General features: G+C 53.9%; 1 protein-coding gene across 2 annotated transcripts; it reads right to left on the bottom strand.

The window, feature by feature from the left end:
• Positions 1–660: 660 nt before the first annotated feature.
• On the bottom strand, positions 661–10,725 carry MPO (myeloperoxidase). Of its 2 annotated transcripts, none has more exons than XM_081161061.1 (14): positions 10,646–10,725; positions 10,334–10,411; positions 10,086–10,179; positions 9,599–9,774; positions 9,260–9,383; positions 9,018–9,147; positions 8,734–8,940; positions 7,787–8,105; positions 5,459–5,619; positions 4,051–4,306; positions 3,429–3,599; positions 2,444–2,681; positions 1,506–1,720; positions 661–750 (listed from the first exon to the last, which is right to left on the bottom strand). In XM_081161061.1, exons 2-13 carry the CDS (start codon positions 10,407–10,409, stop codon positions 1,513–1,515), a joined length of 2,160 nt encoding a protein of 719 aa, XP_081017187.1. In that variant the 5' UTR covers positions 10,410–10,411; positions 10,646–10,725; the 3' UTR covers positions 661–750; positions 1,506–1,512. The 2 variants fall into 2 exon arrangements, with proteins under 2 accessions (XP_081017187.1, XP_081017186.1); XM_081161060.1 differs by having other exon boundaries at positions 10,511–10,664.
• Positions 10,726–12,973: the final 2,248 nt, after the last annotated feature.

The raw sequence follows: 12,973 nt of genomic DNA, 5'->3' as shown, positions 1-12,973 counted from the left end.
GCTCTGGTGAGTTCCTAATGTGGCCTGGGGCTCCTATGGGTACATTAGCTCTAGCATCCTACACAACTTCAGGTTCCCAGCTGCGGGTGCCCCTCCCTAAATGTGGAAAGAAGGAATCCATCTTTCGGATTATAGGGGTCATGCTCAGGCAATAGGGAAATGCCCTCCTTCCCTTGTCTCAGCTCTGGCCAGAGCCAGGACTGAGGAGTCTACTGTGTGACGGCCCCTGAACCACTGGGCCAGGCTGCAGAGGTGCAGGGTCCAGAGGTACCTTCCCATCACACCTCTGCCCTTGACCTCTTGCAGGCCAGCATTTTGTCCCATTTCCCAGCACCTGACACATGCCTGACACAGAGTGAGCATATAGCGGATATTTACTGGAACAATGAATGACCATAAGGACTTGGTTGCCGAAAGTCCTGTTCTCCAGGTGGTATGCGTGGAAGGTGACGAGGGCCTACTGGATTTGGCCCACACCCTAGGCTTCTAAGAACTGACTGCTTCCCAAGTACGGATCAGCCAAAGGAAGACTCCTGGATACCCTCACCCCCAGTTCAGAAAACACAGGGCCCTGAGGCACAGACCACACTGGTTCAAGTTCAGAGCCCAGAGCGAGCCTTGTGTTGAGACCTGCCCCACTGCAGACACAGAGTAAAGACCTCCATCAGCGCTACTTTATTATCACAAATGTCAGGTACAAACAAACGGTACAAAAGAGCCACTGTGCCCCAGTTCCTCTCCAGGCAGCTCCTGTAAATAAAAGAACAGGGTAAGGAAGGAAAATGGGAGCCATGGACTGAGCCTGGCCCCCCCGGGCCCGTAACTCAGCCACCACACACAGCCCAGCTGCTAATGGCCGCTCCTCCAGGGGTCAGGGGTCGCTGTTTCACCTCCGCTAACGACAGCGCTGCTGAGCTGAAAGCTCCATGAGGGGAGAAACGGTGTCTGCCTCTCTGTTTCCCATGCCTCGCACAGTCAGTGCCTGGCAGACAGTAAATACTCAGTAATCAAGGAACTAGAGGATGCAAACGAGCCCTGTGAGGAGCCATGACCCCTGTAAAAGCAGCTGTTCCTTCTTATTTATGAAGAAGGAAACAGGCCGAGCAAGGCCGAGTGAAGTGTTCAAGGTCACACAGCTGGTAAGCGGCAGAGCAGGGACTTGAACCCAAGCAGTCTGGCTCCTGAGCTTGTGCTCCTCACCGCTGGGCTCCGCTGCCTTCCATACACTCAATACTCACAGAAACGGCCAACACACGCTCACATAAATGACACCTACAGAGCACACAGCACGCTACCCGTGTTCGCAGGTAATACACACATGTAACGCAATTTATATACATTGCACACGTGCGCGCACACATATTAAGGAATGTATAGTCATTCATTTTCTCGGCCGACATCCAGAACAGGGATGGGCTCACCTAGGGACGGGAGAGCTGTGGTTGCGACTGCCAGCCCAGCCTTCACCTGGACCCCGCCTTCACCTCGCTTCTGCACCCCCTTACCCAGCCTCTAGTCTCTTTCCCTCCACGCAGACAGGTCCAACGCAGGGAGTGTACTGCAGTTGACAAAGTCCCGAGGGAATGTGTTGGACATGAAGATGTTGTTCTTGGACACGGTGGTGATGCCCGTGTTGTCGCAGATGATGCGAGGCAAGGAAATCCTGGCCAAGGCCTGCTGCTGCTGCATGCTGAATACGCCCTTGCTCTGCCACCAAAACCTGCACGGGAACACCCACGGACATCGCACCTGAGGCCCTCCTGGGCTGGGAGGGCATCACCTGGCGTGAGCCATTCCCTGGGTGCCAGGGGAACCACAGCAGACACCGCTCTCCAGCACAGGAGAGCTCCAGGCCCTCGGGCAGCCAGGGGTTTTCAAACAAGTGAAGCCCCACTCTGCACAGAGCACAGCCCAGCCTCCCAGATGCCCTCACCCCCGTGGCCTCTGGGCACTACTGACGCTGGACAGGGAGCTGCTCCCGCACTGGCTTACAAAGCCTGTGCCCTGGTCTGAGCTACACCCATGGGGGTGGAGCGAATCTTGGGGGTGTTTATAATCTGTCCACCGGAGAGGGACACCTTTCTAATCTTCCCAAAGGCACAATACAGGCTAGGTGACAACTAGGTATGACAGAAGTCAGAACCATGATGAAATGACACTAGCAGAAGCAAGGATGGGACTGTTCAATAGTGACAGACAGCACTGTGGTTGAACCTGAAACATTTTCTATTTCTTCCCTCCTTCACAACCAGAGGTCCAGGTCCCTCCCTGCTGCACCCCCAACAGGTTCAGAGCACATGAGGAATGACCTTGAGGCTCCCTGGAACACACTGGGAATCACAGATTCCTTCCAGCCCTTCATTTCACCAGAAAAAGTTGGGACCCCGAGAGATTCGGGACAGGGCCACACAGCATGCCTCGACCACCCCGCCTGCCTCCTCACCGATCGCCGTCGCGGAGGTGCCTGAACTGGGTCCCGATGATGCAGGCGAGGAGAGGGCCCACACGGCCGTTGGTATTCAGGGGCTCGGACACCCCGCCCATCCAGATGTCGATGTTGTTGGGGGTACCGTACTGCTGCATCAGCTTCCTCGCCAGGTTGATGTTCTTCAGCACTGTGCCCAACTCGCCCACTGTTTGGGGCTGGGTCAGCCCACAGAAGCGCCTCCAGGCATTGTACCCTGCATGGGGGGAGGGGAGAGGTGGCTGTGGGTGCATCTTAGAAAACGCTCCTTCCCAAGACACTGAGGCCATATATAGAGTCACGGACGGACGGGAGGACACAGAAGGGCTTCCCCTAGGGAACCCTGAACTCTTGGCTCAAGCCAAGGGGACAGCTAAGGCGCTCCAGGACCCTCTCTGTCTTTCCCTTGCCCTCCCACCCTAAGGCAAATCCTAAATTGCCATAGCTCTATCAGGTCCAAATATAGGGACATCTCATTGTCCCCCTCTGGAGATCTCAGACCTGTGAGGGACAAAGTGTGTCTAGAAGGCTCAGCCACATTGGCTGTCCTATTACACAGGCCCAGGCTTTGAGGTCATGCTGATTTGGGTTCGAATTCCAGCTCCATCACTGATGGTTGGAGAACCTAGGCAGGTTTCAAATCCCTGCAAGCCTGTTTTCTCATCAGTAAAATGCACATGATAATACTCTCTTCCTCTCAGAGTTCATGTAAAATGAAGCAAAATGAAATGATGATGGAGGCCGATGTTCAGACTATGGAGGTTAGGGGGCTCGTTGCTATTATTATGATGCTTCAAGTTTAAGGGTCACAGCAATGCAGAGGAGGCCAGGAATTGCTGAAATGGACCAGGTGGGCCCAGGGAGAGGTAGGTGCCTGATCTCAGACCGATTCCTAGGAGCAAGGTGCTGCGTCTAGGGGAAGTCTTGGGCAGCTGGGGACAAGGGGGATCCTGCAGCCCCTCACCTGGGAGGCCGTGGTCCCGGCTGCGTTGCATGTTTAGAGCAGGCAGGTCCAGCCCAATCCTCATGACCTGCTCAAACAACCGCTCCCGGATCTCATCCACCACAATCTGGTTCTGGCGATTCAGCTTGGCAGGGGTGGCCATGAGGCCCCGGAGGATGGGGTCAATGCCACCTGGGGACAAAAGGAGCTCAGTATCAGAGCTCAGATAGGAGGCAGGGATAAGTCCAAGGTAGGGCCAGGGGGATTGCAGACAAGGGCTGTGCACATGCAGCTCCTGATGCTAAGGTGGCCCCGGTGGGAAGGTCCTCACGGGGCATCAAGGTCTCGGGGAATTATGTTATTCAGGTTTGCAGGGTCAGGGTGATCCCAACACCCCTGGGCTCCTGGGTCACAGAGTCACAACATATAGTAAGGAGCCAGCTCCCTATGAGCCAGCTCCACCCCGTTCTTTATTGTTAGATGTAGGAGCAGAGTCAGGTGAACTGAGGCTAGAAAGCCAGATCAGATCCCCCAAGAATGGAAGGAAAGAGCATTTCTCTTGCCCTAGCTCCCTGTGGCCAAACCCAGCCCTACCCCACCCTCAGCTTCCAGCCCATTCTCTCCTGGCCTAGGTCCCACTCACCTTCCAGCACAACCCTCCATGAGGCAAAAAAGACCCTGCTGAGTGGAACACGGGGGTTGGGCCCCATGGGCTTGTACTGATTGTTCAGGCGGAACATGAAAGGCTGGATGAGGGTGTGGCCATAGCGGAAGGCATTGGTGAAGACGTTGGAGATGCGAGGGTCCACCGAGTCATTGTAATAGAGGTACCTGGGCAGGTACTTCCTCATGGCCTCTGGCCCCAGCACCAGGGGCAGGTAGTCCCGGTAAGTGATGATCTAAAGAAAAGTCACTCAGATTGGCCTCTCTGCTCACCCCTTCTTGTAGAGTCTCTACCTGCTCCTGGCTTGGGGATCCCTTGTACCCCTCTACGGCCAGGGAACTACCTCCCACAGCACTGGATTTAGGTCTAATAGAGTGGCACCGAGGGGCATAAACAGAGCCCTTGCCTGCTGTGTAGCCTTGGGCAAGTTATTAACCTCTCTGAACCCCAGTTCCTCCATTGTAAATTAAGGGTAATTATGCTGCCCTCTGCCCCAGAAGATTAAATAACAAAGGGCTTTGTTAGTCACAGATAGCTCCCTTGACTTTGAGTTATCAAGGTCTTATTTCTCCTACTAACTTTATAAGCTCCTTGAGGGCAATGCTTACATCTCATTTCTCTTGGAATTACTCAGTGTCCAGCAAGTACCTGGCTCACAGTAGGGTTCAATATATGACTATGGAAGGAGGGGAGGCAGGAAGGAAAAGAGCCACCCTGGATGACTTCCTACAGTGAAGAGGAGATATAGAGCAGTGTCACTCTAGATTCTTGGCTCTGGAATTTCCTCGGAGGCTTAAATGAATCTCACTTAAGTTCTTAGTGCAATTCAAGAGCTTACCCTCAGCATCTGCAACTTCCTCCCCCTCCAGAGTTTTTAAAAGGTGTGTGTGTGTGTGTTTATGTCTTGAGAGGATGGGGGTGCTGGAGCATCAAAGGTTGGGAGGGAGAACCAGGAACACTGCCCAGGGATAAATGAGGTTAAGGAGACGGAGTGAGCTATGATGGAGCCAAAAAGAACAGGGAAGTAGGTAAAGGAGCCAAGAGAGACAATGAGATGAAGGAAGGAGGGGCATTTATTGGACAGCTACTAGGCACTTTAGACCTAGCAACTGAACCATCCCAACTCCATTCCCAATGGACAGAAGAGTAGAAAGGGGAGCAAGCCTGGGAAAGAAAAGATGGAAGGCAAGCCACAGCTGTCAGGCATTTAGTACCGGCCAGGTGTTTTCGCATATGTCCCTTCCTCTTTATAGTATCATGGATGAAGAAACTGAGGCTCGTGAGGTTAAGTTGCCCAAAGTCAGACGACAGCGGGGATGTGGCAGAGGCATGATTGGATCTCAACTGTGCCCCACCCCTGGCATCACCGATGCTCAGGACTGCCTACCTGGACCATGGCTCCCACGATCTTCCGGGCTTCCTGGTAAAGCCTCTCTCCATTCCAGCGGGGGTTCAGACGCCTGAGCTGTGTGGCCAGCCGGTTGTGTTCCCGCAAAAGGAGTGTGTGCATGGAGGTGAGCTCGGGCATCTCACTGGAGCGAGTGTCGCCTTAGGAAAACAAAAGTCACTGTCACTCCCAAGACCTCCATCCCAGACAGGACTTGCTCCAACGAAACTCCCTCCCCTGAAATGCCTCCTAACCAGCCCGCCTCTCCAACCATCTTTCACACCATGTTCAGATGACACCTCCCCTGCCTTGATTCCCTGGCCCACCACAGTAGCTTCTTCGGTCTAGGGGCACTGCTGGTCAGGGATGTTCATTCAATACGCGTCAGATCTGACATATGACTTGCCACCTTCCCGCACCTGAGACTGAGAGCTCCTTGAGAACAAGGCTTGCTGTCTTTTGCTTTTTTGTACCCAACTCACACATACAGACACATGGGGTTTAACACGGTTCTTGATAAAAGTAGGAGAGCCCTGTACAGTGCCTGGATGACTTATTCTCTTGGTTCAGGGAAGGCCCAAAGGCAGCATGCCTGTTGGCACTCCCGGCTTCCATGCCCATGTCAGACATAGCCAACGATCACAGCGCTCTCTCTTGCTAAAGTCGGATGCAACCTCAGAATCCTTCTCTAGAAAGCCACTACCATCTGATCAGAGTTGCTGTCCCCACCCTTACTACATGCTCACTGTGCAGCCTGTTCAGGGAAGGGGGTTAAGGCACAGGATGTGTAAAGTCCACACCTGAGACTGTTCAAAAAAACTGAGTTAGACCCCTGATCCCTCTAGTCCTCCCCCTGCCCTTCTCTGGAAGGGCCCGAGGTCCATTACAGCAGGACACCGGGTTTAGCCCTCACCAGCTCTAGAGGCCGGTGGGAGGGAAATTCCATGACAGCAGCTTTTCCATCCCATGAGCTGCCAGAGGTCATGAGGATCCAGGTCTGGGGCAGGCAGCTTGCCAACACCAGGGTGCAGGCAGCCCAGACTGGCTGAGGAGTGCAGCTCTTCCCTCACTAGTCCAAAAAGTCCACACTGGCACTGACCTTGAATGTCCTCCCCAGGGCTCAGCCACTAGAAGCCACCAGGAAGGGAGGCTGGGAGGTCAGAGGGAAGGGCCTCAGGCCCACTATTGGGTTTACAGTAAAAAACATTGGAGTAGCCCTGGCTGGTGTGGCTCAGTTGGTTGGCATCATCCCAGGCACCGAAGGGTTCCCAGTTCTGATTCCCAATCGGGGCACATGCCTGGGTTGCAGGCATGATCCCTGGTAGGGGGTGTGCAGGAGGCGGCTGATTGATGTTTCGCTCTCACACTGATATTTCTCTCTTTCTCCCTCTCCCTTCCTCTCTCTCTCTCTCTAAAAGTCAATTTTAAAGATCTTAAAACACCAAAGGATAAAATGAATTGTAACAATAAAGAATGCTTCTCTTACCTGTTCTGTTACTAAAAACAAAACAAACATTGGAGTAATTATACAATTGTCTAACCATTGTGGTGTACACCTGACACTATCAGAAAATATTTAATGTCAACTGCAATTGAAAAACAAAATTTTTAAAACAAAGTCCAAGACAATTAAGAGACCCAATGAAAAAACAACATTGGAAAACTTCTGAGCATGGGTGCCATCAGTCCAGTGATATCCCCAGGGCTGCCAGCTGTTTAAATTTAAACTCCCACCCTCTCTTATTACAGGGACTCAAGATGGGCAGGAGGTGATGTTCTGGAGCAGCACTGTCCAATGGAACTTTCTGAATTAATGAAAATGTTTTACAGCTGTGCTGCCCCATGGGCGCCACTAGTCTGTGAGACTATTGAGCATGTGAAATGTAGTTAGTGCAGTGGAGAAACTGAATTTTTAATGTCTGTTAATTTAAATGAGCTCAAATTTAAATGCACATAGCTACATGTGGCTAGTGGATTTCTAATTGAAGATGTGGCTCAAGATGTGCTCTTTGTCCCTTCAGTTCCCTGTTCCTGGGGGACTCAACTCTCCTCTCTGCCAGAATCCAGAGGGAAAAAGAGAGAGACAGAGAAACGGATGGACAGAGGCTCTGCAACCATCCATCCCCAAGTCTCCTTCTTAGGTCTCAGGTTTTTTTGGGGGTGGGGGGCTGTTGTTTTTTTGCCTTTCTGGCTCCATCCAACTTGTCACCAAGGCAACTGGATTAATATCATGAAGTTGGTGAGGGAACAAGCTGCTTACAAATAGGCCCACTGTGGCTCCAGCAGGGAGCACCCCTGTGCCATCCCAGGTCCCTGCCCAGGTCTGACCTGCCAGGAAGCAGGGGATGCGCGCCGAGCGGTTGGTGAGGAGGCAGGGGTCATCGTGCAGGCTGTCGAAGGGCAGCAGGGCCCGGCCATTGTCCCTGAAGCGGGTGTTGACCTTCATCAGCCCCAGCTGGTTGGTCAAATTTCGAAGGTTTCTGGCCAAGGGATCCTCACTGCCATACACCATGCTGGCGTCCAGGAAGGAGGTGAGGGCGTTGATCTGGTTTCGGATGGTGATGTTGCTGCCTGTGCAGGCAGGGCAGGAGCGGAAGAACGGGATGCAATCCTGTTGGTTCCTGATGCGGGGGTCATTGGGCGGGATCTGTGTGGCACAGAGGGAGACCCAGCTGGCTCACCAAGGCAAGGGACAGTGCGCAACAGTGGCTCTCCCCCAGCCCACCCTCCTGAAGGCCTTGATCCCACCTTGGAAGCAGCATGCAACCCAGGACAAGAGGGGGAGACCCAGTCACCAAAACAGGGTCCCTCAGGACTTCTGGCTTCCTCAGACTACAGGGAGGCTTCTCGTGGCCCACAAGGGGTCACTGTCTGAGGCTCCACGTGCAGGGTGCCTCTGAGCTCCAGGGCTGATGACTAGACGGCTGGACTGGGGAACATGGGGCTCCTTGGAGGTGAACCCGCCAGTCCTCCGACCTTCCCCCTAAACCTCCTCTCTCTCACTGCTTCTCTGCTCCGTGTGTGCTCCTCTCTCTTTCCCTGTCCTGTTCTGGTCTCTTCTCTGCGGAGAGGAAAGAGGCCTGTGCGTGGGGTACTCACACACAGAGGTTGGAGAGCCAGTGGGAAGGTCCTCAGCGGGGAGGGGTGAAGGGCAGGGCCAGCCTTACTAGGGAGCTAGGGAAGGAAACCTGGGCACAGAGGGGGGTGGCCACTTCCAGGAATGATGGCCACGCTCCCCACCCGGCAGGCAGCGGCTGCGCGGGAAGAAGAGACACCTTGAGCGGAAAGCAGGGTGGCTGCTGCAAGCAGCTGGTCTCGCAGTTAAGACCGCTGACAAAGGCGGCCCGGGCGGCCGGCTCGGGGGTGAAGTCGAGGTCGTGGTCAATCAGCTGGCCCCACTGCATGAACATGAGCGAGCGCTCTCGGTCCGGGGTCAGCTGGTCCGTGGGGAAGCGCACGATGGCGTTGGAGACGGCCCGGGCCTGCGGGACACGAGCGTCAGGGCGCCGCCTCCGCGCTGCCCGCCCCGCCCCGCCCCGCCCCGCCCGCCCGCGCTCACCAGGGGCACCGGGAAGCCGCCGCGCTTGGTCCCGCGCGTCCAGCCGTAGGGCAGCGAGACGCCGTCCTCGTACTCCGCGGGCAGCCAGCGCGCAAAGGCGCGGTTGGAGGCGCCCAGCGTGGGGCGGCGCCTGCAGGGCGAGGACGCGACGCTGACACAAGGTGGCGCCGCAGGCGGGCCAGGCTCCCTGACGCGGCCCGCAGCCGCCCGCGGGCCCAGGGGCCGCCCCGTGCCAGGCACACCTGTTGTTGCACTGCCCCGTGATGGTGCGGTACTTGTCCCGCTCAGGGCACGTCACCCTCACGTCCTGGTAGGCGCAGCCGCTGGACTTGGACAGCAGGCTCAGCTGGGCGGGCGTCAGCACGTCTGCGGGCGCGGGAAAGAAGGGTGTGGGAGCTGAGCCCCCCGTTTCCTATCCTAGGCTGAGAAGCCTTGGGGGGGGGGTGCAATCTGAGGACATGGAGGGGAGACTCGATGTTCCAGAGACTTCCTGGAAGGAGTTGGGGAGATCACTGGGAGGTGGTAGGGTCGCTTGGAGGAGTCACTAGCCGAGCAGAGGTTGGGGTTGTAGGGAACAGTACCAGTGACATTGAAGGGTCCTGACAGCAGGGGCCGCAGCTTCCCCTCCAGCAGGTCTAGGGCCACATGCAAATAGTCAGCAGCCCTCACAGCTGTCCGGGTGGCTGCCACTGGCTGCTTGAAGTAGGACAGGAGTTCCATGGGGCTGGCCAAGCCACTGCGAAGCCGCTGCTTGATGCTGCTTGGAGGAGGGACGAGTAAGGCCAGAGAAAGCGGGCAGAGCCACTCAGCAGAGCCCCAGCCCAGCAGATGGACACGCAGGAAGGTGCAGACAGATTCACAGACAGGAAGAAGGTATCCCTTTAAAAACAGGGTACGGACCTGGGTGTCCAGACAGAGGCAAGGCCACGGAAAGGGTGGTTTTGAAGATGTTCTCACACACAAAGACTGACAGACAGAAAGAGGGCCCCACCCCACTTCCCATGCCTGTTGCTTTCCCGAAAGGCCTGGACAGCCTTGCCCAGAGCTGGGCAGTGCCCGGCACCCCACCTTTCCCGCCGCTCCTTGTAGGCCTTGTCCACTAGCCGCTTCGCCTCCTCCATGCAGGTCACAACCATTGAGGTCTCCACTGCCCCCAGGACAGCTGCCCAGAATAGGGGTTGCAAGGTCAGGAATGGGCCCAAAGGACCCCCCTTCCCATGAGGCCCCAGAGCCAGGGTGGCCTTCACTGAGGAAGGAATCCCTGGAAGTCAGAACCACGCCAACATACCACCTTTCCCTTCCTTCGGAACTGTTACCTGGAGCAGCGCCCTCAGAGGGCCAGGGCACCGCCAGAATGGCCAGGAGCCCTGCTAGGGCCAGGAGCAGCTTCATCTCTACAACAAGACCCCAAGCCCAGTAAGTGTCCAAAGCTCACAGCGCATTTGGGAGAAGAAAGCCCCACCATCCCCCTCCTCTCAGCCCCTCACTCACACCTTTATACCCCAGTTCCACCTCAATGGGCCCTGCCTATGGTTGGAGCCCAGTGCTCCTTGAGGGAGGAGTCCACAGTGCCCCTCCTTTGCTAGCTTTAGTCACTCAACCCCCAGGACCTGACTTCTGAAGTTCACCGGCATTGGCAGCACCTCTCAGCTGAATCTAGGCTTTTATGCCCTCCAAGCTGGGGGAGGGGTGGGGCACATGAGCCCGCCCCCCGAGACTGAACTCTCTCTCCTCCCCCACTGGGGTTGGGAGACAGGGTAAGAGGCCTCTAATATGGGCAGGAAGGGCAGGAAAGGAGGGTACAGGGTGTCCCCAGAGTTACTCTCCCCACTGTGTGCCTAGACAAGTGCTGTCCCCAGGAGGTACAGACAACTAACTCCCCTCCCCGAATTCTGATTAAACCTGGTATCCAGGGTTCCTTTGAAAGAGACAAAAGTCAGAAACCAAGTCTAAACAATTATGGGAAATAGACCCCAGAGGAGGAGGGAAGGTAAAGGGGAGACCTAGAGTGATGATAATCTGATCAGGCTCAGGGGGCTATCCCCACCCCAACAGTAACTGGGCCCCTGAGGCCAACCCTGGTGGGCAACTGCCCATTCCTGGTAAGGGCTAAAGGGACAGGAAATCTGGCTGGAGACCGTTGGGTTTCACAGGAAAGAGGATCCTGGGGGCTATGGGCTCAGGACCAAGGCAACTTCCTCTCTTCCTCTCTTCCTCTCCTCTTCCTCCCCTTGGCTTTGGGTAGGGGGCTGCCCCCAGCACCCCTGCCACCTGCTCCCAGATATCAGGAACCAGGAAGAGCAGGGCTGGTCGTGGTTAGCGGTCAGCTGGGTGATGCAGCCTCTCTGGGACACGATCAGTGCAGTTAGGAGGACTGGGGTTAAACTTTAGGCTCATTCTGAAATAGAAGCGGGGCAGGTTTCTCCCCCTGAAGAAGGCTGGCAAAGGGGCCGCCGTTCTCAGGCAGAAAAAGTGCCCTGTGAACTAATGACTGTGTTTGTCCATCTCCCCGGGACCCCATCAGGCTGGGCACATGCCAGTCATGGCTCCCATGTCCTGTTTGATCTAGCCACACCTCCTACTCCAGCCACCTGCCTGGCCTCACTCTTGTCTTCTGTGTCCAGACCATGTCTTCTTAGCTGAGGAACAAGGGACAGCAGCACATCCAGAACACCCTTCTAGTGTACCCAGAGATCCTGACACCCACTGGGAAGCAGAGCTCGGGGGCCCGAGAGAGAGAGGCCATTCTCCCGGCCTTGCTCTGCCCCTGACTGGCTAGGTGTGAACTTGGACAAGTGACTCTTTGTGAATCAGGTTTTACAATTTTATAGATTTTTGAAAATACTTTTTTAATCCTATAAGTAATATATTTCCATTCACAAAAAGTTATAGAACACAAGCAAAAATATTAAAAAGTCAAAATTACTTATAATCAAGTGAGGTTATGCATAATTTTTTTTCCAGGTTTCTTACTGTTTTTCACATAAACAGGAAGCAGGAAGGAAAATAATTTTTCCATAATCTCACCATTCACTAATAACCTCACTTCATAATTTGATTTCCTATATGTAGATATAATATGTATTTTAAATAATAAGAACAGACTTTAAATATTATTTTATGAACCTACTTTCAGTACTTAACAATTTAGCCTGGACATCTCTTTATTTCATTAAATATGGATTTACTTTATTTTTATGTCTGCATAATATTTTTATATGAAATACTGTGATTTATTCAGCAATCCTCTCTTGTTAGATACTTGGGCTGTTTCCTATTTTCACTATTATAAGCAATGCTAGGATCAACATCCATGGAGTTAAATCTCTAGTCGTACCTTCAATCATTTCCTTAGGCCAGAAATTCTAGAAGAAAAATTGCTGCATGTTTGGGGATCCACATATTTAAGGCTTTTTAAAAAAAATTGTCAAATGGCCTTGTGAAGATTGCACCTCACCCTCCCAATAGCCGCACCTGTTCCCAAAACCCTCATCAACTCTGACAATTAGTGTCCTTTGAGGATGTCCCCCTACCCACCCTAAGGTGAAGTCCAACGGCCTGTGGGATAACGGACCCTCTCTGCTAATGTTTGCAAAACAGCTTGTTCTTTCTTAATGCTGTTTGGAGGAACATTTCAGTTGGGATTACAGCCAGATTTCCTGTGTGTGTGGTTGGAGAGCAGGAGGCTATGGAAGCTGGGGAGGAGTGGAGGGACTCCTCAGGCATATCAACTGCACCCAGCCCAAAGACCTTGTTCCCTCTCTCTCTCTCTCTTTATAATTTTAAAAATTAATTTTGAATTACACAGGTCATCCTTGGAGCTACTTTGAGTAAAATTAAAATATCACAGATCAGGTTAAAGCTCTCTTTAGATTGGGATATTGCACCATCCCTGATTCCAGTCCCCTTCCTCCACTCCTGAGACATAAACAGTCTTTTTTATGTTTGTTCTTCCC

This window comes from Miniopterus schreibersii (genome assembly GCF_964146895.1).
Source record: "Miniopterus schreibersii genome assembly, chromosome: 16".
In the NCBI taxonomy this organism is placed as follows: domain Eukaryota; kingdom Metazoa; phylum Chordata; class Mammalia; order Chiroptera; family Miniopteridae; genus Miniopterus; species Miniopterus schreibersii.
This window is presented reverse-complemented; position numbering and strand designations above follow the sequence as displayed.